Source organism: Vanacampus margaritifer, chromosome 6, assembly GCF_051991255.1.
Source record: "Vanacampus margaritifer isolate UIUO_Vmar chromosome 6, RoL_Vmar_1.0, whole genome shotgun sequence".
Lineage (NCBI taxonomy): Eukaryota > Metazoa > Chordata > Actinopteri > Syngnathiformes > Syngnathidae > Vanacampus > Vanacampus margaritifer.
This window is the reverse complement of record NC_135437.1, coordinates 19258226-19283034: the sequence shown is the minus strand read 5'-3', so window position 1 is coordinate 19283034 and position 24809 is coordinate 19258226. Positions and strand designations below refer to the sequence as shown.

Below are 24809 nucleotides of genomic sequence, written 5' to 3'. Positions count from 1 at the left end.
CAGAAGTGGGCAAAAAGTAATGTTTTTTGACGGAGATGTTGAAAAATATTTGCTGGTACGACCGATTTATGGGAGTAATAACAGCTGCAGCGGCAAAAACATTCCTAATTAAAATTAAGGAAACGGCAATAATAAACTAACCACCAGAGGGTGCTAGAACAGCAGAAATGGAACACAACCTCGCCGTTTTATTAACTGATGTGCTGTTTTTAATATTGTGACATGATGACGACAATATTGTTACATCCCTATTTAGCATTAGCTAAGGTGATAACACAACCCTATCCAATGAACTGTTGCCATACAAACGAAAACCCAAAGATCCACTCATTTTTTAGCTAGCAGCTCAGTATAAAATGAACAATAACAATGAACTCTATTATTCCATGTTATGGTAGCAGGACTAATTTAAGCGAAAGGCATGTTTTTGGTTTCAAGCGTACGTGATGGACAAAAGTTGTAGTTAAAACAAGGCTTTCCTATTGATCAGAGTCCGTGAGGAGAATGTGTTCTGTCAGGATAATGTGGCACCAGAGTTTATGTTTCAATCACAACACTTGCCGGGCTGTAACACACACGACTGCTCCACCGTGAACATCCAGACACCAGCTCCCCAAACACAGACAACAACACCCCCGCCCCTGCCCCCGCCCCTGCCCCTCCCCGTTCAGTCCATTCACAACAACAGAGACATCAATTAAAAACACAAGCAGTGAACATTTCCAGTCACCGGCGTGGCCCTTCCCTGTCAACATCTGCACAAAGTCTTCAAGCTAAAGGCAATGCCAGGATTTCATTATTAAAAATGATGTGCTGGCAGTCACATAGAGGGGAAGAGGGGGAAGTCAGAGCCAGACCTCTAATCGAAACCGTACCCTGAAATGCGACAGCCTGACTGCAAGAACTGAAGCCAGACAGCCAAGAATTGAAGACACACGAAAGAAAACAGATCAGCCCCCCCCCTCCCTCCTCTATTACCCAAGGGCAGGGACAAAGTCAAAAGGAATTTACACGTGAGGATGTTTACATGTTAAGTGATGACTTTCAGGGAATTTCATCAGTAAGCATTGTTTGTTATACGAAGTATTGAGAAATCAGTGAATTTAAAACATTTAGGACATCATACATACAACTGGGCATATACAAGCTCAGTGGTGTAGTAGTAGAGTGTCGTACCCTCAGACCGGGAGGTTGTGGGCTCAATCCCTGGCTGGGTAAAGAATTATTGGCTAGCAAATTTTGCTTACCCCATTGGCAGAATTTGTCCAAATTTGGGGAAATTTTTGCTTATTTTTAGGATGGCTTTTTGGTTTTTGCAGTGAAAGGCTAAGTTGGTCAAACACAAGTAAATAGTTATGTATTTTAAGAAAATAGTTATGTATATTATAGCTTGTATAAAAAAAAAATAATAATAAAATAGTATTAAAATATCATTTTATTATTTCATTTTTTTTATCTTGTCAAGACGAATTTTCTTCTGTTGGCAGGTACTGTAATTTTGCTTAGTTTAAATATATATATTTTTTAATTTTACTTTTTTTTAGTCTTTTTTGCAGTGCATTATCCCCCACGATATGTGAATTTCCACCAAGCAGAGCTTGACTTTTGATGTCTCTATTAAGCCATTATGAATTTTGATAGGCGATGAGCTCTGATGTTCATGGTTTTGTTTTGTTTTTTAAACAAATTTACACCTAAAAAAAAAGAATTTTTTTGACTGGACCTACGTAGAAGGAAGAAAAATAGCAAGAAACCAGCAAAATAGCTGAATAGCTAATAGATGAAGTTAAGGTCAGAAAGGAAAACGCGTGAACCGAATCGTGAAGTAGCGAAAGCGCACTGTAGAAAACTGCATGGATAAATGTTTAAGGCTTAGCCTGGTCAAAGCGGGCTATTAAAAAATAATGTGTTTTGCTTAAGCATCAAACAAATTTATCGGCTTTTTCAAAACAAATTCTACGTTGTCCTGGTCCCGTGTTCAGTGTGCGAGATTTGTGCCCGGCAGATCAAGTTTAAGATAATGAAGGAGCGAAAATCATGTTTCTCCAGTTACATGTGAACAGCCAGAGAAAATGAAGCACTTTATTGTTCCTCTCTGTCCACAATGAGCTTCTGTCCTTCCCCCCTCTCGCTGCAAAAGACTTGTTTGGAGATGTCGACTGACACGGGCCTCCGCGGCTAATCCGCGCACAGCATTCTGGTGGCTCAAAGAATGCGCCGGCTATTCTGAGTTTCAAAAATACTGACGGCTATAGATTGGGGCGCAACTGTCGATGCACCTCCAGGGAGGAAGAGGGGGAGGGGGGGTCTTGAGTCTATTTTAACCGGCAATCAGACCACAGGCCAAAATCATAGCCGCCAAGGCCAGTGTCTGGATTTATAATTGTGGGTAAAATGGTCAGAAAATAAAAACAGCCTCCGCCACTGGCACCTCCTCCGCTGGTCTTTGCCAGGCAAGCACATTTACAGTGGCTGCTCAAAAGGGAGCATTGTTCCCCCGTCTCTCAGCCTTGAGAGGAGGCACACCAAAACACTAAACTAACAGTTGGACATTCCATACATTTTTAATGGCATTGCGCGCTCCTTATTTGTTGCTGTAACCCCGTGACCCGAGCTGAATGAATGGAGCTATTGCAAAGATGGCGGCGGCATCCCCTCCGCACGTCTAGGTCACTTGCGAAGCTAAAAAAATATATATAATAAAAAAAAAAATATATATAATAATAATAATAAAAAAATTGGGCGGAAGCCTTCTTAGCGCACACACCTTATTGTGGTCGAACACAAGCGCACTGTGTTACCTTGAATGACAAGCACGGTGCCGGCAGATTAGACTCCGAGTCATGCATGAGGTTTTTTTGATTAATCTTTATCTGCGAGAACCTTCAGAAGTTAGTCAAACAGCCGACAGCGCTGGCACCGCACTGGCTGGCCAAAAGACAGATAAATACTGAAGCCCGCATGCTTGTTTCTCGTGGCGTGCACTGTAAAAAGGTTTCAGGCCACGTCGAGGGCTGCTTCAGATTAGCAGCGCAGCCACGCTATGCGCGCAGGCAACATTATATCGCTAAATCGAGAGGCCAAAGCGGCACCGTTTTTTTTTTAAAAGCCTCCGTGAAATGTGTTGCAATGATATAACGACCGTTTATAACTACAATGTGCCTCGATTTAGCACGGAACTTCAATTGAACAGAGCTGAATTGTTCACATAAGTGTGACGTAGTTGCATTCTGTGCAACTGTTTGTTAGTTAGCAGGCAACTTCCCGAGACTTGACATTATATAATTGCATGGGTGCGAGGGTTTGTTCATGCCAGTGTGACTCAAACCATGAGTAAGTGAATATGGTCTCTAGTTGGGTTGAACAATTTGGAATAAGAATCTAATTTATTATTAGGGAAGGTTGAAACCACTTTTTTTCAGACTAACTGTTTATTTTAGAAGCGTAGATTTGCCAATTTGGAGTAAATGTGGCAAATATGTTCGAACGTACTTTTTGGCTATATGCTAACAACAGATCAATACGTTCATAAATTAAGTACGTAAACATTCTTAATTCGTATAAAAAAAAAATATATATATTTATGAATACGTCTGCAGTGCATGGTTTCCGTTCAACTTTTTTTTCCCTATAATGCCACGGAGCTTGCGTATGTCCGTAGCATTATAGGAAAGAACGCTAAGTTTTTAGCATTTAGGCTACAAAGAACAAATATTTGTTGGCTAAATGCTAAAAGATAAGCATTCTTTCCCATAATCCCATGGGGTATAAATATGTTTAAACATATTTGCAAGTACTTTTGAGCGTAATTAAATACATTTGCATGTATGTTAAAAAAAAACATATTTGTAGGCTGATTGCCAAAAAAATAAGCAATTCTTTCCTATAATTCTATGGAGTTTAAATACGTTCAAACGTATTTGCAAGTACATTTGAGTAGATTTAAATGTGTTTGAACGTACGTTAAAAAACGTACACGTTTCAACATGTTTATAGGCTAAATGCTAAAAACGTAGCATTCTGTCCCATAATCCCACGGGGTATAAATCCGTTCAAACATATTTGCAAGTACATTTGATTTGACGAAATGTATTTAAATATGCTAAAATTTACATGACATGACGTTCAAAATTCAGATGTATGTTTACTTTACATTGGCAGTTCTATGCTTCCATATTATTTACCATTTATGAGGTCAAAAAGACTGCTGTAAAAAAGGACATGAAAAGTCCCAAGTTATGTACAGTGTCGTTGTTAGCATCCTTCCTTTGCAGTACCAAACTCTGGTCTATTACATAAAAGCTAAAGCTTAGCCTACGGCAGATAAAAAGAAATAATCACAAATTTATGACGACAATCATGAAAGAAAGAGCATAAAATGCGCCTTATCCGCCAAACAAAGCGTGCCTTGTAATAAGGAGACACATGATGCCATCTTTGTAGAAAGTTGGTGTCGTGCCGTGATGGTGCCGCCAAACTAATTACGGGGCAGACACGGCGATCGCCATCTTGCAGACACGCCCCGCAGGGGAAGGACAAATCAGATCAGAGATTAGCGCGCTAAATGCCCCCTTGGCGAGCTGGACGGAACGAGAATGGACTCCTCAACTCTGAAAGATCATCAAAACGCTTTTAAATATAGTTCAATGTTTACTTTGCCTTCGGTCTACACGTCCTAAACTGAGGGACAAAAATATGGATACGTCTTAATCTAAACGCCAGATGCCCGCTTTGTTTTTGTTTTTGTTTTTTTCGGTCTGACTGGAAACAATCTAGACTGCAATCAACCTACAAACAATCAAAACAACCACAAGGTGCACACACCCTCGCATAGACAACAACAGGGCATATTCACCAACCGCTGCTGTGGACGCCACTGAGGACATTCGGCGGCGCGGCCCCCGAAAGGAAAAGTTGAAAGTGGATTTGTGATCGCAGTCTAACAATGCTGAGAAAGGGAAAATGAAAAATGTGCTTATCGCTCTTATCAATGCTTCATTTCTGTGCGTGTGTGTATGTTACGTAAGAGGAAACGGAAACCGGCCTCCCAGGACAGGAACAGATACTTGAGACGGGGATTGTGGGTAAGGACTTTACACGGCTACACAGAGAATGGAGCGCAAGACCCCTCAGGATGTGCGGCCGCGAGCCTCCGCCGAGCTGGACGTGACAAACGGGGTGACGAGAGCCCCTACAAGACCGCCCAGCGTATCGCGCCGCTCTCCAACATTCCTCAGGCTCCCCCCCCCCCCCCGCTGTCGCAGGGGCAGCCCACCTCCCCGCACCGCTGCAAAACCCTGGGCCGCTTTTTTTTTTAAAGCAGGATGTTTGTCTGAGGACTCCTTCCCCTCAAATAAACAATCCGCAAAACCTGATTTCAGGAGGCAGGGTGGAAGCACTCCAGTCACATTATTTCCACATCCCGTATCCTGGAGCATCGGCGTTCCTCAGGGAGTGTGGGCGGCCAAGCGCTGGGAAAGACTCAGGTTTGCGGTGGAAACCTGAAGGGTATATGCCAGGCTGCCTGGGGGATGAACCCAAACCACAAGATGCTGATCCGGTTGTTGCTACGTGACAACTTGGCAGCGGCTGGCGGCTACATGCCAAGCGTGCCACATGCAGGCCTCGATTTGCCATGAAACGATTCATTAAAAGCGAAGTCAACCCCAAATGTTGTGTGTGCCCCTGCTCGTCTAAGCACGGCATACGGATTCATATTTGTGGAATATGAATTTAGCAGCAAAATCCACCCATTTTTATCCACCTCAGGGGGACGGCCATTTTGCCACTCGCTGTCGACTGAAAATGACATCACAGTTGCTCAGGGCTCTAAGGACCACCAATCACGGCTCAGCTGGGCGACTGATCTTTTGGGCGTGGCTAAAACAAGGCCCTGTGACGTACCTCAACCCCCACCATGAGTCGCCGATCCCCCTGTTGGATAAGCTTTGTTCGCATTAACCATTCTCTGGCACAATTATGACATGCACTTGGTTAGCTAGCTTTGTCTTTCTAACCGGATATTCTCCCTTTCAAATAGTCCACTATCGTGGACATTAGAGTGCCTCATTGTCTGCTGCGAGTACACACGTCACAGAGAAAAGGCATAAGAATGAGGTTAAAAAGTGTTAACAGTCTAAAGTAACAGCCATCGTATGGACAGGGTGTTCCTGCTGGCGTTGCCATTTTAGAGCACCTCGTTGTCTGCTGTGAGTGCTTGGATGTCACGGAGAAAAGGCAGAAGTGCGAGATTAAAAAATGTGTAAAAAGTTCACTCTGACAACCGTCTTGTGGACAAGGTGTTTCTGCTAGAGTTGCCATTTAGAGCGCCTTATTGTCTGCTGTGAGTGCACGCAAGTCACAGAGAAAAGGCAGAAGGGCGAGGTTGAAAAAGTGTAAAAAGTCTAACATAACAGCCATCGTGTGGACAGGGTCTTCCTGCTGGCGTTGCCCTTTTAGAGCGCCTCGTTGACTGCTGCGAGTGTACGCATGTCATGGAGAAACGGCAGAAGACTGAGGTCGGAAAAAATGTCGAAAGTTTATTGTGGCAACCATCGTGTGGACAGGGTCTTCCTGCTGGCGTTGCCATTTTAGAGCACCTCGTTGTCTGCTGTGAGTGCTTGGATGTCACGGAGAAAAGGCAGAAGTGCGAGATTAAAAAATGTGTAAAAAGTTCACTCTGACAACCGTCTTGTGGACAAGGTGTTTCTGCTAGAGTTGCCATTTAGAGCGCCTTATTGTCTGCCGTGAGTGCACGCAAGTCACAGAGAAAAGGCAGAAGGGCGAGGTTGAAAAAGTGTAAAAAGTCTAACATAACAGCCATCGTGTGGACAGGGTCTTCCTGCTGGCGTTGCCCTTTTAGAGCGCCTTGTTGACTGCCGTGAGTGTACGCATGTCAAGGAGAAACGGCAGAAGACTGAGGTCGGAAAAAATGTCGAAAGTTTATTGTGGCAACCATCGTGTGGACAGGGTCTTCCTGCTGGCGTTGCCATTTTAGAGCGCCTCATTGTCTGCTGCGAGTGTGCGCATGTCACAGAGAGAAGACAGAAGAACAAGCTTAATTTTTTTTTTTAGAAAGTCTAACGTAACAGTCATAGTGTGGTCAGCTATTAGTGGCCTAAACGCCTGCACACTTCAACATCCCCCGATCAATCAAACGTAGTCTATTCCATATCTTTGCCAGTGGGCTTGACAAAGTGCCTTTGCTCCAGAGACAGGCTGGCATATTGTGCAGAAAGCGGAATGATTAGTGTGTGGGAACTTTTGACTACCGATGCCCTCTAGTAAGCTTCCATTACAGGGACGAGGGCACCCAATATACACAACCTCTTTCCGCTTCTTCTCTCCAGCTTTCCGACACGCTCAGTAAGGGGAAGGAAAAAGGGGGGAAAAGGACAACGACTCGGGTCACTTTGTATGTCCTCTTGGTCATGTGACCCCCGTAAATACGAGGGAGCCCCTGCAGTCGCAGCAGCGTGAGTGCGTGTGTGTGCGCACAGAGTGTTATGCTGACGAATTCCATGGCTTGATTGCACACAACCTGTGATGACGGAAGAATGCAGGCAGACTGGAGCCATGATATTACAGCGGTCTAAAGCAGGAACAGTTACAAGGATTGCGTCATTCGTTGATCGTAAATATTGTTTGCTATTACAGGAAGCCATGTCGGCAAAAAAACGTTTTTTTTTAACAATTGTTCATGAAAAAATAGCACTATATCGTATAAAATATGGAGGTTCAATGCCGTTTTTTTCCCCAGACTGATCAATCTTCACTGATAGAGTACAGATAACTTTTGATATGAAAATTGAGATAGGGCTGCAACGAACGATTATTTTAATAATCGATTAATTTGTTGATTATTTTATCGATTAATCATTTAATCAGATCAATAAAAACGTTTGAATTTCTATCAGTTGTTTTGTTTTTTTAAATAGGACATTCTTTTAAATTGATAGTGCAAAAATTTTTTGGGATTAGGATTCAGTTAATGCTTTGGTCTGTAAAATGTTGGAAAATAGGAAAAAACTAAACGATCATTGTTGTCCAAATTAAAAGCAAATGTTTTATTTTAATTTTATTTTGTCTGATTCCATGGAGGATGACAGAGATCGGCGAACATTTCCTGTTGACAAGTTGAAATTCTGAGGATTTGGGCAATTTTAAATGAAACCAAGTATCTAAACAATTAATCAGTTATCAAAAATCATTATCAACTGATTTAATAATCGATTAGATGTTGATTAATCGTTGCACCTCTAACTGCAAACAAATAACTTTTTCTGACGCAAATTATGATTCGCTGATGTATCAAAACACCACAGTGTAATGTCAACTACGGGTAAGGAGGACTTGCACCATGCCAGATTTTTTAACCTTAAGTATCGATAGCTAGTATCGGTAGCCTTCATGATTACCCGATATGTTAAAGAAAGCTTGACACAGATACAGAAAACCATAATCAAAGCAAATGTAAAGAAATTAACAGGCTTTATAAAGTTTAGGTACTGTACATGGCATTTGTGTACTGACTGTGTGCCTTTAAGGGGCGTGGCCCGGTGAGTGAATTTGGTGTCAGTCTGCATGTGAGCATTTTGGCCGAATATCTCCTTGCTCATTTTGTATTTGTGTGTTTGACTAATTGAGTCAATATGAACATGTCTCAGCGACTGTGGCTCTCCTTGCCCATATGTGAGGGCATCACAGTGTTCCAGTTTTACTTGAAATAATCCCGTAAATCAATATATACGCCTCCCCATTCAGTCCACTCTTTCGTCTGTTACGTTCGGGTCCGGAGGGCTTTGCCAGGGAATTGTCTTTCACCAGGAGAAACCCAGCTGGTGAAATGAAGTTTTGAGAGCGCCGTAATAAAGTGAACGCGTAGGGAGCGAGCGGCCCTCGGACAGTCATACAGGAAGCAATGAGGCCTGCTTCAAAGGCCTTCATTCTGATGTGCACACGACGAGTCCCGGGCGCTGAGGAAACAGGTGTGCGGGCACACTGGGAGGGCAGCGCAGGCAATGACACGCACACACACGCACATCGCATACTATGCGTGCACAGGCTCCCAAGCTGACCTGACGTAAACAGACATCCCAGAGTGTCTGCTGCAGGCTGTCTTTCTCCCACAATTTGACGCAGCCATGTTTAAATAAAACACCGAGAACGGTCCAGATGGCTATGAGCACATATTGGCCAAAGATAGCACGGCAAGCCTGAGGTATCGATAACGAAAGTAAAGCATTTAATAAATGTTTATGTATGTATGTATTCAGAATATTTGTTCATGTCAATCTATTGGGGTCTTTTTTCGCCCCCCATTTTAAATTATGCAAGTAATTAACTGATTAGAAAAAGAGGAGGTTGAGTGTGTGCAGTGGACAAAATTTTTCGAAGACGTCCTCATAACATAACATAACAATATTAACACATAACAGGCGCTCTTTAAATTTGACGGGCTAAAAGCTTTTTTAATTATGCGATTAATCGTGATTAATCAAATATCCAAAATGTGATAGATCGGATTAAAAACTTGAATTGTTTGACAGCTCTAGTTTTAAACTGTTTGTTTGGAGGACTACACAGGAAAAAAAACAATTTCCATGTAATTTTGCATGCGCGAGGGTGGTAGCTGTAGAAAAGCTGAATTAGTACCAAGGAAAATCGACAGCATAAGATAGATACAGACGCATGAAGACTTTCACTCATCTCAATAAATGCAGTAATAGTCATTTTTTGCAGAGGATAAAGAATATATGCCTTAGTGTTGTTATACTGACTACAAGTGTTGCTGCACTGTTTGTGTTCAAATATCCATCCATTTTTGTGACCGCTTAATCCACAACAAGGGTCGCGGGGGTGCTGGAGCCTATCTCAGCTGGCTTCGGGCAGTAGGCGGGGTACACCCTGAACTGGTTGCCAGCCAATCGCAGGGCACACACAGACAAGCAACCATTCTCAATCACAATCACACCTAGGGACAATTTAGAGTGTTCAATTAACCTGCCATGCATGTCTTTGGAATGTGGGAGGAAACCGGAGTACCCGGAGAAAACCCACACAGGCACGGGGAGAACATGCAAACTCCACCCGGACTCGATGCCACGTTCTCTGCGCTGGGAGGCGGACGTGCTAACCAGTCAGCTGCCCGTGTTCAAATATCGTGAAAAAAAAAGTGACTATTAATGCTATCTGTTAGCCCGAATATGCTGTTTCCATTATGTGTTAGCATTAAGCTAATGGACGCTATGTGGTTGTTTTCAATATGCAAACTGTAATTTTCCTGTGATTTAGTTTGTTCATGCTGTATGTTAAACAAAAAAAAAACACACATTTAGCCTACCTCTCAAAACGAAAGGAGCCAGGGTGGCTTCAATAACGAGTGCGTAATAAACACCATCTTCTGGTCCACTGGTCAGCCTCTCACCCGAGTGCGGCCCGCACCAGCGGCAACACAGTAGGAAGAAAGCGAAGCCTGGCATGTCTAGCAAGTCCCTGCTCACCACAGCCTCACAGGAATTGTGGTGCACGCTCCGACAAGCCCCTCATTTGTTGACTCAGGGAGCGTCGCCGCACTGGGCCACACCGGGTGGTGACAGAAGTCGGCCAAGGGAGCAACGGGGCATCTCTGACCGAATGCTTCACTGCCGGTAAGGCAGTTACTCCACTCTCCAAAGAAAGAAAACCTCAAAATGAAAGCTCGTACGTAAGTTAACCGGTGTGTTTCATTTTAGTTAAGGACACACTGTAAAAAAAAAAAAAAAAAAATCATATTTACTTTTACAAAGTTTTGTGTACATTTTACCAGTTTTTTTCTTAAGTCTCATTCACTGCCATTGACGGCTATAAACGTCAAAAATTCATTTGAACTATTTCTATTAGTTTAACATTATTTTTCCACTTTTGTTGAAAATCTAGATTTTTTTATTGTACATTTATTTTTCACATGAAATTTGTGATTAATCGCAAGTTAACTAGTGAAGTGATGCGATTAATTACGATTAAAAACTTTAATCACCTGACCCCCCCAATTTTTAATAATATTTTCTTTTCTTTTTAATCCATTCACTGCCGTTGACGGCTATAAACGTCAAAAATTTATTTGAATTATTTCTATTAGTTTAACATTTTTTCCCCACTTTTGTTAACAAGAGTATGAAAACCTAGATTTTTTTAAAATTATTAATCACCTCTTGCCCCTAATTTTTAATAATCTTTTATTTTAAATAAATTTATGGCAGTGACCGAGTTAAAAAAAATAAAAATAAAATAAAAAAAAGCTACTCAAGGGTTGCGGAACGAACCCACAACCTTCAGGTTGGGAGACAGCCACTCAATCAACTAAGTCATGACACTCCTGCTGTGTGTGAGTATATTGATGATGTCAGGCAGAATCCTTGTACTTCCAAGACCAGTTTTTGGTCTCATTTTGGACACACCAGCAATGCATTATTGTGGCCAACAGCAAGAGTGGCATGGCTCAAGTGGTAGAGTGGCTGTTTATTCCTCAACAGTTATTTTTAAAATAAACCGGTAAAAAAAAAAAAAAAAGTTCTTAAAACTTCCCTTGTAAAATTCACTTAAGAATTTCAGAGTGAAAAAAACTGTCCTATGTTTTTTCAAGTAAATATTACTCCCTCACTCTCTCCTTTTTTCTTCTTCTTCTTTTTTTTTTTTAGAGTTGTCTGGTTCAACTCACATCCTTTGCTGATCCACCCGACCCGCCCCTTCCACGACAGCACACACGCATGTGCGCAATATGCGTGCGTGAGTGTGTTTCTGAATGAGTCCGGATCTTATTACGCTTTTATCCCACTCAAATATTTCTGAAAAGGAAAACAGAGGGCAGGGAGGCCCGCACGCCCTGCGGAACCTCGACTTACAATGAAACCTTTATCTGAGCGACTCACGCTCTTAATAGCTTTTAATGAGAGGGAATAAAACACAAGGCCAAAATGAAACCTGGTCAAGTTTGTGCATTAATTCAAAACAAGCTCAACAGGTGTGCTGAATACAGAACCTGACCTGTTGTCGAGGTGCGCGTAAAAAAGCTACGATGTGAATTAATGGACACAAACGGGTGGAAAGCACTTATTATATGAACACAAACATGCTCGCCCTGCGTGTTTCAATTTATTTATAAGTTGTACAGCTAAAGTGTTTCACAGCAGGATAACGTACTTGGAACCAGGCTTGTTTCAATAAAAAATAAAAAAAAATCTTTAGAATAGAAATGTTAATTCTTACAATGTCAAATCTACACATTTTTCTCACACCGCAGCAAAATAACATGGCTGAGAAGTCATTATCATGACGCACTGTCGTGGCTTCATGCAATAAAATGCACACATTATCCAGAACCTCGCTCAGCATATTTGTAATACAGGCAGTGACAAGAATTACAAAATTTTTGTGTCATGTGATTTGAATGAATGGGTTAGATTTTCTTTTTGTACATTCAGAACAGATATAAAATTTGTGATTAATCGTGAGTTAACTAGTGAAGTCATGCGATTAATTATGATTACAAATTTTAATCGCCTGATGCCCTTAATTTTTATTAATCTTTTCTTTAAAAAAAATAAAAATGGATTAACTATTTTTTTTAAAGAAAAGATTATTAAAAATTAGGAGCGTCAAGGCGATTACAATTTTCAATCGTAATTAATCGCATGAATTCCCTAGTTAACTCACGATTAATCCCAATCTGTTTTAATACAATACAAAAATTCTAGGTTTTCAATCTCTTGTTAACAAAAGTGGGAAAACATGTTAAACTAATAAAAATAGTTCAAATGAATTCTTGACGTCTATAGCCGTCAATGGCAGTGAACGAGTTAATCGCAGTAAGCAAAACAATGTCAGCGCCGATTGGTTAGCTAGCTAGCAAATACAAATCGGTGCATGAGAGAGACGTAAACTATCAGCTTGTGGTTCTCAACTTGGGTTCGATCAAACCCCAGGAGTTTGGGGAGTTATAAGTGGTCGGACGAATATGCGCAATATGAATTCACGGAACGTATGGTGTTCCACAGGGTTCAATTCTGGGGCCTCTCCTGTTTGTTTTCATTGGGTCTGTTGCCCCTGGGTTCCATCTTAAAAAGTGTCGTATAGATATAGCGCACGCATGGTCGGGTAAGTCCATGGGCCAATTTGTTTCTGCCCTGATCAATACAATATCATGACATCCAAAACAAGGTACTAACAGAGTAGGCATACAAACAACTTTCTAAAATGCCAAAAATTAGCCAAACTATTCATGAAAACATCCAAAAGCTTGCACCACTGACAAACTACCACCACAAAAACCACACATATTTAGAAATTCTCTACAAAGTCATCAAAAACAATTTCCTCGTCACACGCAAATTTCATAAAACCGTCCTGTCCAACAGTACAGATATGATTTTCTCTTCTTCTTTCTTTTTCTGGCCTTCTATGAGCAGTTTCCCAAAAATAATCTCCTTATTCGGAAGAGTTTTAGGAGGAGCACACCCACCTGAGAATTCCCCCAGTGTGCCGTTTGGTGAGCTGGCTGCCTCCGTTTCAGTGTAAGACAATGTGGAGTCTGACAGGTCTGCAGGGAAGGAAAGAGGAATTAGCCTCCTCATTAGGTGCATCAGCCTCCCTGCAATGTTGCTACAGGCCTTCTCCTGCTACTATTCATCATTGCTAGTGTCAATATCATGTTCCCCATCCACTAAAGACTATTAGTTTCATCCCATAATAGATAACAGCGCAGGCTCACTAACAGGCTTTAAACTGATGACATCTCCCTACAAGTGCTTCCAGGACGCTCAGCTGGTCTCGTGCCCGGCGGCCCATAGAACTCACTACGCCACAATTAAGGCCACTCTTTTTTTGAAAAATGGATATTTCAGCGGATTCCAAGGAGCAGGAGGAGACTTTTGTGTTTAAGCTCCATTAAAGCCGTTATCGAAGCAACTTCACAAAGTCATTGGAAGTAAAGGATTATAGAAGTTAGAGATAACTCATTCACTGCCATTGACGCCTATAAACGTCAAAAATTCATTTGAACTATTTCTATTAATTTAATGTTTTTTTTCCACGCAAACCTAGACTTTTTTTTTTTTAAATAATCTTTTTTTTTGTTTTAAAGAAAAGATTATTAAAAATTAGGGGCGTCAGGCAATTAAAATTTTCAATTGTAATTAATCGCATGACTTCAATAGTTAACTCACGATTAATCACACATTTTATATCTGTTCTAAATGTACTATCATTTTTTTTTTTAGGTTTTCATACTCTTGTTGACAAAAGTGGAAAAAAAAAAACATTAAACTAATATGAATAGTTCAAACGAATTTTTGACGTCTATAGCCGTCAATGGCAGTGAATGAGTTAAGATGAGATCACGAGTGTCACTTACCCAGTGGCTTGTGTTCTTCATTAGGGGAGAGCCTTGAATATGGAGGTGGGGGTGACTCTGCAATATTAATGACATGATGTTAAATACAGAAAAGAAAAAGAAAAAAAACACTAATACATACACACTGCATGTTGGGTCACAATTTCCCGGCCGATCACCGATCTTAAAAAAAGTTAGACTTGCCGATACCGATTTTTTTCATAACAAGCAGCATACAGCTTCAGTTTTCCAATCTTTATAACTGGTACTGAACAATGTCGGTGAAACAAATACAAATAGCTTGTCGATCAACGAGACCCCCAAATTAAGGAAATCGGGGCCCCTAACTGAATATATTTATGCTTTGACGACATCTACAGGGTTTGGAATAGAGCCTTGGCCTGACCATTTATTCGTCCTGCCGTTTTAATTGGCTAATATTGTATAATCTGCAAAAAAAAATCAGTTTTTTTAAAAATTTAAACACATTACAACATAAGACATAGCTAACAACATTCACACACCCCAAAAAATGGAGAGAAAAAATGGTCTGATTTTTGCCAATTTTTTCGCCGTCTTTTATTTATTTTATTTATTACGATTATTTTTTTTTTTTTAACATTTTTATGAAAACAGATAATGACATTCAAACACCCCAAAGATTTTTGCTCATTTTTCTCACAATTGTTAAGTTAAAAATAAATAAAGGTAAAAGTAATGTATAACAATAATGGTAACATCGTCATTGTTCTAAACGTTAAGGGACTGAAAAGGAAGCTATTTCATTCATTATACAGTACTGTATATATATTGTTTATTAATCGACCAATTAAATGGTCATCAGAATTTTGTTCTGCCAAATATTGGAGCCTAAAAAAAAAGAATTGTAGTCGTGTGCAATATTGTCTACAATACAGTAATACTAAAGGTTGTGTATTGTAAACATTGCAAGACAAGCCTAACAAACTTCCAGGAAGCGCTTGCATTAATTGAACGCAAACGACTCGCGCTTATTTCGGACAGGATGGTTTTTTTTTTTTATCTTTTGTAAAGAGGAGAAATAAGGAGAGTTCTTTGCAGGAGAAAGGCATAATAGCAGCAGGTCCTTTAAGAGCGGCGGCAGTAATTGCCAGGATCTGAACTCGGAGACACAGCGAGTCCGTCTGGCGCCAGTAGTATGCAAACTTTAGATTATCGCCACTCCTCCACCTAAACGGCACGAGGGGACCTCTTAGGACAAAAGGGCTTTTAAAGGCGCAACTCGAAACGGATCTCATTTGAAATGTACAATGGCCGACCAAATAAAAGCGATGCGTTTGGTGCAATCCTCTCGAAAAGATTTTCAGTTTCACAAGAATCTAACTGAGCACTTGTATGGCCAAATTTTGACACATCATTTCCAAACAATGTCCAAGCCAGTGATTAAGATCTTGATTCAAAGCTTGAGCCTTGAATAGCATGAAAGAAATTCCATCTCTATCAGGCCACGCATGAACGCATGTGAGCTATGTCTACTACGAGCCCGGGTCCTCACATGTGTGATGTGAAATCCATCTCCCATTTTATTTTTTTTAAAAGGGAGCAACTTGACAACAACACGGCAGGAAAGCAAAGAAAAAAGCAATCGACTAAAAAAAATAAATAATTGTTTTTTTTTCTTAAAAGACAACCAATCGAGTTTTCGCATGCACAACACAAGAGTCGCATTTAATTTAATATTGTTGCACGCATGCCTTTGAAGAGCCCAAAGCAGCCAGCTGGCTTGTAAACATGGATGTTATGGAAAATCCACCTCCCGTGCCAGAGAGGAGACAGAAATACCGACACTCGCATCTTTGCACATGATAGTGTGCGTTGTCATGGTGTCAGCGGGGTCAAGTGGCCTGGCGTTGGGGCCTTCGCCAAACTGCGGGCTCGCCCGCTGCCTCGAGTTTAATGTGCTCAATAAGTCAGGGAGCCCCACGACACCGGCACAATAGCCCAAGGTTCGATTCATTACAATTATTACGGCAATTACGGTTGTTCAATTGAATCTACTTAAACAACAGTTGGGAAGATATACAAAAGACTACTTACATTTTGGGGACGCTAAAGTCACGCGGCAGACAGACATTAGTAAACGGATGCATCGGAAACGTGAACTTTTTCGAAGAGGCAAACACACGGCGTCATTGTGAGGCCAATATGTCACAGGCCAACGTGAGTGATGTAAGACGTATACTGACAAATCCTTTCGTTCAAGGCTGTATACAAGTTCATGGAAGGTTCACATTAGCCAGGGACTGAATATCTCCATAGAAATCCATATGGATCATTTGAAAAGAATTAGGGCCAACTTTATACATGGCGACGAGAGAATCTACCAGTTTTATTCCGGGGAGATTTTTATTGTTCACTTTGGGCAGTAATGCTTCAGTTAGTGAATTAAAGTTAGTAAAGAGTAATCAAGGAAGATTAGGAGCAACGAAAAAATAAAGCATGTTTAGATAAGTTAAGGTACAAATGATGAGTAAATTCTAGATATAGATGAGTGATTAAAGTGTGCTATAGGAAATTATCCAATGTCATACAATTGGTTAAAAAAAAAATCTTCTTTTTTATGACAAGTAATGCATCTGGGGAGTCATCTATCTATGGCGTATAGTGGCAGGTCAAAAAATTGTTCATGTGTATGCCTTTTTTGTTTTGACGGTGTGCCATGAGATTTTTTTTCGAATGTAAAATATGTTCCTTGGCTCAAAAGCTGTTGTGAAAAAAAAACACTGCTCCAGGTCTGAGATTCCGTATTACGAGTGAGCTCCCTCTAGTGGTAAACAAAAGTATCACTGAATTCAGTGTGCATAATGTCACAGTGGATTAAATAGTATTCGCAGTTAAGTTTTAATTTTAATTGTGTCTTTTGAACTGTTTATTTTCAAACATTGAATCAGCTACATACATTCTTACTGACTCATTTTAAGAGCACATTTTGTGCTGTCTTAGATTTAAAAGCAGTGTTGACGTTAAATCTGTCCATTATGTTATACTGATAAATATATTTAGTATACTTCTTGATGAACACATTACACTACTGTATATTAACATTGGCAGTACTTAAGTGTTTAATTGGTGTGTACAGGTTTGAGAGGTTGTGTTGTGCATGCATAAGGTGAGCCAATGGAGTTCTTACCTGGCCCACAGAGGCGGCTGTAGTGATAAGGGTTGCAGCATACAGTCGGATTGTCCGGGCCCCAATAGCTTTTACACTCACAGAGCGGTTTGAGCTGGGCCGGGTGCTGGAGGTCGGACCAGCGGTACAGTTTACACACGAGCAGCTGCGGGGACGCCACATGGCCGCCCAGCCTCAGCTCAGTCCGGGACACCAGGACACAATCGCTGGGGAGGCCGCCTTTGGACTCCACCGCCTCCAGTAAAGTATCCAGCGCCTTCTCCTTGAGCTTTTTCAAAAGCGAGTGCGTGGCCGACTTGAGTTCTTGCTCGTGCACGGCGCGCGGCATCGCTTCCTGGCCGGCCTCGGGGGAGCCGAGGTCCCGCTGGCCGAGGCCCCCAAACGCCAAGTGGCACGAGCCGGGGTCCCTGCTACCCGGGGTCGCCTCTGGAGCCCTGAGCTCGGAGTGGTCCCGCTCTTTGAATAAGCAGCACGTCACCGTCCTGGAGTCGCTGTCCTGCACGGAGCGGGGACCCCCTTGGTCCTGCGCGCCCCCCGCGCTCCCATCTTGGTCCACCACCTCCACGGGGCCCCCAGCCTCCCCGACGCAAGAGCCGCCGGGGGTCACCGGTCGGAACTCCGTTTTGGGAATCTTCTGCGGGTTGTTCGCGAACACATCGTCCCTGCACCCCTCGCTACTTTGGCCATTTCCATCGTCCCCCTCTTTATCTGGAATCAAACGGCTTCTCCAGAGTCGCCGCACAAGACCTGAGCGTTTCGTCCTGAACATACGACAACTTGACTATCTATTCGGGGCGGGGGGGGTGGGGGTTTGGGTTACTCGTGTACGGCTGTCCCAACGTTGCACACGCTCCACATGAAGAAGTGAGCGAAACGCCGTGCAAGGCGTGCACAGCCGACCGACGAACACTGCCGGCCAAACGGCAACATCAGACACCGCGCGCACCGCTCGCGTCTACGCGCACGACAATAACATTAGCGACTGAACGCCACATTCCGAGCAGAATGCAATCAAATTTAAAAGGATAACAAACAACTCGGGTTGGTTACAAGTCAGCTATGAACACCGTTTGACGCCGTGGAGTCCATCATTGAGAGAGAGAGAGCGAGAGAGAGAGAGAGAAAAAAAGTAGCTCCCAAAAACGCCGCAGACTTGAAAAGTTTGCCACTTTTGTTTGTTTGTCACACGGCGAGCACAGAAGCGACGATTAAATCCCAAAACAACGTGCTCGGTGTTAACATCCTCGTCCTCCTGAGACGTCACTGCTTGTCTTTTCTTTTTTTCGACAATCCCAACGATGGATCCATGCGAAGAAGAGGAGCGAACCCCGGGACCAAGAAGCGCATTCCTGCTTCTCTCCTCAGAGTGCAAGCGAACTGCAAGCAAGCCAGCTCGCTTTCTTTCCCCGTTTCTCTCTCTCTCTCTCTCTCTCTCTCTCTCTCTCTCTCTCTCTCTCTCTCTCTCTCTCTCTCTCTCTCTCTCTCTCTCTCTCTCTCTCTCTCTCTCTCATGCACACAGTCGCGCGCGCGCACGCACACACACACACACACACACACACACACGCACACACACGCACGCGGGGCCCCCGAGGAGAGCGCTGGAGCCATTGGCTGACTACCATCATGTGCTAGTCTAGACACTTTGGCGGCTGGGAGCTGCACTGATTGTTGCGCAAACAAGGTTTCAAGTTTCTTAACTCTTAAAGGCGAAACGGCCACCACTCGCTTTAACTTCAACTCACTCTCAAAAAGTTATTTACATTTCAGCTTGTTATCGCGCGCGCCTGCAAAATAACAAGCAACTCCCATGTTTTTTTTTAATTTTATTAATATTTTGGCGGGTTATATCCTCCTCTACGTATAAAACATTCAGATAATATATTGCACTATGCATTTCTTTTATTTTTGTTCCACGTTTGATTAAATAAATTAATTAATAAATTAATAATGAAAAAAGTGTCAATGTTTATATATCCTCAAATAATATTTGCAAACACTTCATGTGTGATGTTCTACCACGTTGGGCCTTTTCTGCAGCCCTAAACACTATAAGAAGAGCTGACCTATATGTTTACAACTTAAATTCTCATATTTGTTCCATTCATTTTTTTATTGATTTATTCCTAAGAGTCATAGTGTTTCCCTTGGCTCCATTGCTTCCTGTAGATGCGGATGTTAGATTTTTTTATTTATTTTATTTTTTTGGGCTCTAGTCACATTTCAGCCTCTACAATTATGTTCTGCCATGCCAATCTCATCTGCCCTTCAAAATCAGTAGTGCCGGCCCATGTAATTTCAACTATATTAACATTGGAACTGTTTTCTTAAAAAAAAAAAAATCTTCACAATAATATGTTGTATGGGCCTCCATTAGTCTAAACACGGAATTCTAATTTGTGGATTATGAGTTAAGCAGCTAAATCCACCTGTTTTTATTCATCTCAGGGGGCAGCCATATTGCCACTTGCCATCACGGATGTATAGACATATGAATTGCTATACAGACGCTCCCCTACTTACGAACATTCGAGTTACGAACAACGGTACATACGAACATTTCTGCGCGTACAGTATGTCGAAAAATGTTCGGAAAGAAATGCTGTAAGTTAGATTTTGTATTGCGCGTAGTGCTTCTTTCCGCCGCTAATACCGACGATTGGCGCTGTGAGAGCTCATTGGAGGCTGAGCAACGTGGCGAGGAGGAGGAGGAAGAAACGCCGGTCCCCATGAAGCAGGAAATAACTTTTGAAGCCGATTCCAGCGACGACGAAGAATCTCTCATGATATAAAATCCTCCTCTTCCTCCTCCTCCATCATCTCCTTAAGCATCGAGTACATCTTCCAAAAGTAAGTTAAACTTCATTTTATTTATCTTATTACGTACATGTACATACTGTGTGTGTCTCTCGCTCTCTCTCTCTAACATACGTAGTACAGTACAGTACTGTACGTATTTTCTTTAAACATAAATTATAATACAAAATATAGCACTGAAGCAACTTACGAACAAATTCACCTTACGAACGATCGTCCGGAACGTAACTCGTTCGTAAGGTGGGGAGCGTCTGTACTGAATACTAATGTTTTTGTTGTTGTTGTTGTTGTTGTTGAAAACTTATCAGTACATGTTTTACGCTAGGATCCCTCTAGGGACCAATGAGAGACTTTCAAAGAACAAATTTCACCGTTAGCATCGACCATTTAGTCTCAGTATCTTGAATTGTGACCGACAGTGGTTAAGTTTTCATTGTTGACCTTATAAGAGAACATTTAAAATCACATTCGTATCAATGTGGCATTTTCTCCTTGGAGACAGACATATCATTCAAGTTAGGCAGGCTTAGCGACTGGCAACGTAAGATGGCCGCCGTCGACTGAAAATGACATCACAGGAGTAGGGTAACGACCAATCACAGCGCAGCTTCAGAAAACAGGTGGGCTGTGATCGGTCGTTAGGCGCAATTAACATATTTGCTCTTCAAGTGCAATTTTAAAGATCATTTAAGTGGAAAGGTACAAAAGTAGCAGAAGATGCTCACATTTGACTACCCCATGTTGTGTACTCAAGCGTTACCAGCAAATTCTTTTCAAGGGCAACAGTGGAGTTGTAATGACTAAATAAGTTTAGCAAGTTATATGTAGGCACCCCAGGCATGTCATCACAGCTGTAATTTTTGTAAAGGAGCACGCAAGGGTCAAGCTTTCCCCCACAACTTCAGATGAAATTCAATTGCTGGCAGCAGCGTTTCCAACGCGGTCGTACGTTTTAATAAACACAATTAAACATGTTGGTGGGCGGGAGGCCAGCAAGGGGTCACGATTTGCGGCCTGAGATTGAACGCCAACACAGCCTACGACAAAAATCGAATGCAAAGGATTCAAGTTAACTGTCATTCGTTTGGGAATATAGTATAATGGTAACCAAAGAGTTGTTTAATATCTCAATCAGAACTGGGCAATTATTTGTTTATGTAATAATGTGATTTGTTTGCCTAACAAGATGGTCACTGGCAGTAATTTGACTGAGATTGTGAATAAAGCTATCAGTTGTGTAGTGATGAATTGTGTACAACATTAAAAAAAATGTCAGTGGTTGTTTATGCTGATTACAAAAATAATCTGGGCCATCCAGGGACACATATGCCAAGAATCGGAATGCATTCACGCATTTTTCCTCTATTGTGATCAAAATCAGGAAAGACCGAAATCTCACATGTCTCAGGGTTGCCAAAAGAAGGACCTCCCTCTGTACCAATTTGTGCCCACTTATGCAATTTGTATCAGATATCCTGACTATACTATAGTGTCAGTATTACTAGCCATACTAGAAGTCAAAGGTCATAATGCATAGTGGCAAGCAGCTCATCAGGACCCAACGAGAGGTTAAGTTTCTTGCTCAAGGAAAGTTTGACACTTGCCCCGTCACCACTCTTTACTACTTATTCGATGACCGCAGGGAAGTTAAATTGAACCTGGTCTTGTAATAGGTACAGGATCCTGGCTCTCAAATCGGCGCGGCAAAGACAGCCGCCAAGTTGCGGTAACAAGATGCTCGGGGGGAAAGAGTTCAAGTGTAAGAACGCTTCATTGGCTGGCGACCCTCGCTTGGAAAAAGTCACCTCCTGCAGTATACAATCAGGCTGCTGAGGTCATATCATATCAATTTGTTCAGATAAAATATATTGACTTTAACCCTAGAGAACCCAAGAACCCTTTTCTTCTTTGGAAAATTATGAATTATACATTAAATGACTGCTATAAATTCACTGAACACCAAAAGATATGTTTTTTCAATGTTTTTTTCAATTTATTCCCTAATTTACGATTAGGGCAAAATTAGACCCTTCTGGGATTTAGGGGTATCATTTCGAAAAATCAGAATAACAAAAACTGTCAGTAAACTATTTAGAATTTAAGAAAATAATCAATCAAATACACAGCTACATTGAACAATATAATTTTTTTGTTTTATTTGTTGCATTTTAGCCATCTTGTCACCACCACTCTGGCTCATGTAAGTGCGCTATTCATCCACTAGATGGCCCCATGCAGGGGTCAGAAGTGGCACTCTGGACTTTTGAAGTTAAATTTGTAAAAAGAAAAAGAAAAAAGGTCTTTGTTATTTGAGTAGCAGAATTTATAGGGGCCAAATTTGACCCCGTGGGTTCTCCAGGGTTAATGGGAAAAACAATTTCCAAATTGTTTAGTATGAAATTTGTAATATTTGCGAAAAAAAACCCACATTATTTTCAAAATCCTTTTCTTCCTATCTTGATAGCTATGACATAACAAATCATATGCATTTTATTTCAATATTTTGTGTGCACATGTTTACCACCGTCACCAGGATCATCTCTCAGAAGCTCTCAGGGTCGCACCCGCGATGGTGCCAGTGTCCGCACCGGCGTCAAGTTTCGCTGGCAGGCTGCGGGGGGCTTTGGGCAAACTGGGAGGTTAACAGCGGGAGGACACGGAAGCCATCACGCCTGCACTGTGTTACGGGCACCTGTCGCTAACGCCATCTCCTCTGCAACTAAATCGCTTGTCAGACGAGGAAAACAAAAGTGTTATTTCAGAGAGAGACTTTATTTAAACCGGTGTTGTACAGTTTATAATCAAGTCAAATGAGGGGGGCGGGGGGGGGGGGGGGGTGGGGTGGTCGTGTCTGGCTGTTTCTTCAGCTGTTTCAAGCGTCAAGCAGAGGAAGCAGTTGATGTAGTTGGCTAGATCAGATGCATGTTTTCTTTTTAATGGTGGTGATATTTGATGCCTAATTGCGATATCAAATGACAAGTATCTATTTAGCAAGTTCTAAGCTACCAGCAATGATTACCGAATATTTTATATGCATCTACAACAGTTCAATATACTTTGGAAAGAATAGTTAACTTCACTTTTATGAAGGTATCCGTTTATGTGACTAAAATGAAGTACACGGTTTTTGATTTGGCTCTCATATTAGAGCTAATTGAAAGCATTCAGTATATAAAGTATACAGTAACACTACATGACTATTATTATTATTCTATATTTTATTATTATTATTATTATTATTTTGATCAGTGTTGTAATCCTGTTATCACAATAAATCACTATGTTGGGAAAAGCGCGCGTCGGTCCATTATCCAAATCGCTTATCCTCACGAGGGTCATCTGTATTTTTCTATTTCACAATTTTTCAACAAACAATAACCGTTTTCAGAGCAAAATTAAACATCTGAAACCGACAGAATAAATGACAGCAACAAAAATAAAAAATAATAATATTAATTCATTAATAGCAGTCCACTCCATTCCAAGAATTTCAGAAAAGGCTAACTGAATACATTCAGAGTGCAATCACAAAGTCCAAACAACAGATGCTGATCATTTTTAAAGCCGCAGCTCTTCACCGTAACGCTCCAATTCTTGCTGTACTTTCTTCTCTTGCCCTTATCAGCCCATCGACTGACTTTGTGCTCTCGCCGCAGGGGCAGCGAGCTTGTTATTTATCAAACCCTGTGTTCGCCCCCTAGTGGTTGGATGACTGCATTTTACAGATAAAATATCACCGCCGATCAGGGTAATTTAATCATGGCAGCAGAAATCAGGATCATGATTATTATACTAGCAGTAGAATTATGGTAGGAGCAAGAATTCCGCTTTTGAGGAACTTGTTAGTAATACCGTAAATTGTACTACTCATTGTAGCAGCAGCTAAAAGCACCAATAATCGGGTCATGTTAATTGACGCGATCCATCTGAAGTTATCATGTGATTTTAGCCATGCAAATGACGTCCATTATTGTATAGTTAACACAACTGACAAGCATGCCCTTGCCTAAAATAGGGTTGAGGCAATCAGCCTGAAATGTTGCCTCGGCAGCTCAGCGCAGATGTACAATCATTTGCACCACATGACGACCGTGCGCTGCCGCTGCGGCGTTACAGTGCAATGAAAAACCACCATGCCTTAAACATGGCGCCATTTGTGGTTCTAAAGAGAGCTTGTTGGTTTTAAAGTGCACGATTACCAGCTGGAGGCGTTTACCACCGGTCGCTGTAATAGTTAAGAGCAAGATAGCCACTTGCAATGACTTTGTGACGCTCCGTCTAATGGATATGTGGGGAGGCATTTGGGATATTGAGGAATATATGATATGAGTGTTATCATCATTACAATGCTTTTTGATCGTTTTTGTTTTTAATGAATGGAGCACAGTTGGAAGCATAGAATTGTCCAAAATGTCTTTGCCATTTTTTTTTTGGAGGGGGGGGGGGGGGGGCATTTGA

The 24809-nt window shown here is 41.6% G+C and overlaps 1 protein-coding gene across 2 annotated transcripts in view; it reads right to left on the bottom strand.

Moving 5' to 3' along the window:
• Window positions 1-19346, bottom strand: part of smad6b (SMAD family member 6b) — a 29759-nt gene extending 10413 nt beyond the window's left edge. The window contains exons 1-3 of one of the 2 annotated variants that reach the window (XM_077567788.1): window positions 17538-18965; window positions 14390-14446; window positions 13499-13576 (exon numbers count right to left, since the gene is read on the bottom strand). In XM_077567788.1, the coding sequence (XP_077423914.1) occupies window positions 13499-13576; window positions 14390-14446; window positions 17538-18306 (904 nt within the window). In that variant the 5' untranslated portion in view covers window positions 18307-18965. Of the gene's footprint in view, window positions 1-13498; window positions 13577-14389; window positions 14447-17537 lie in introns of both variants that reach the window. The other variant, XM_077567789.1, reaches the window with a different exon arrangement.
• Window positions 19347-24809: the final 5463 nt, after the last annotated feature.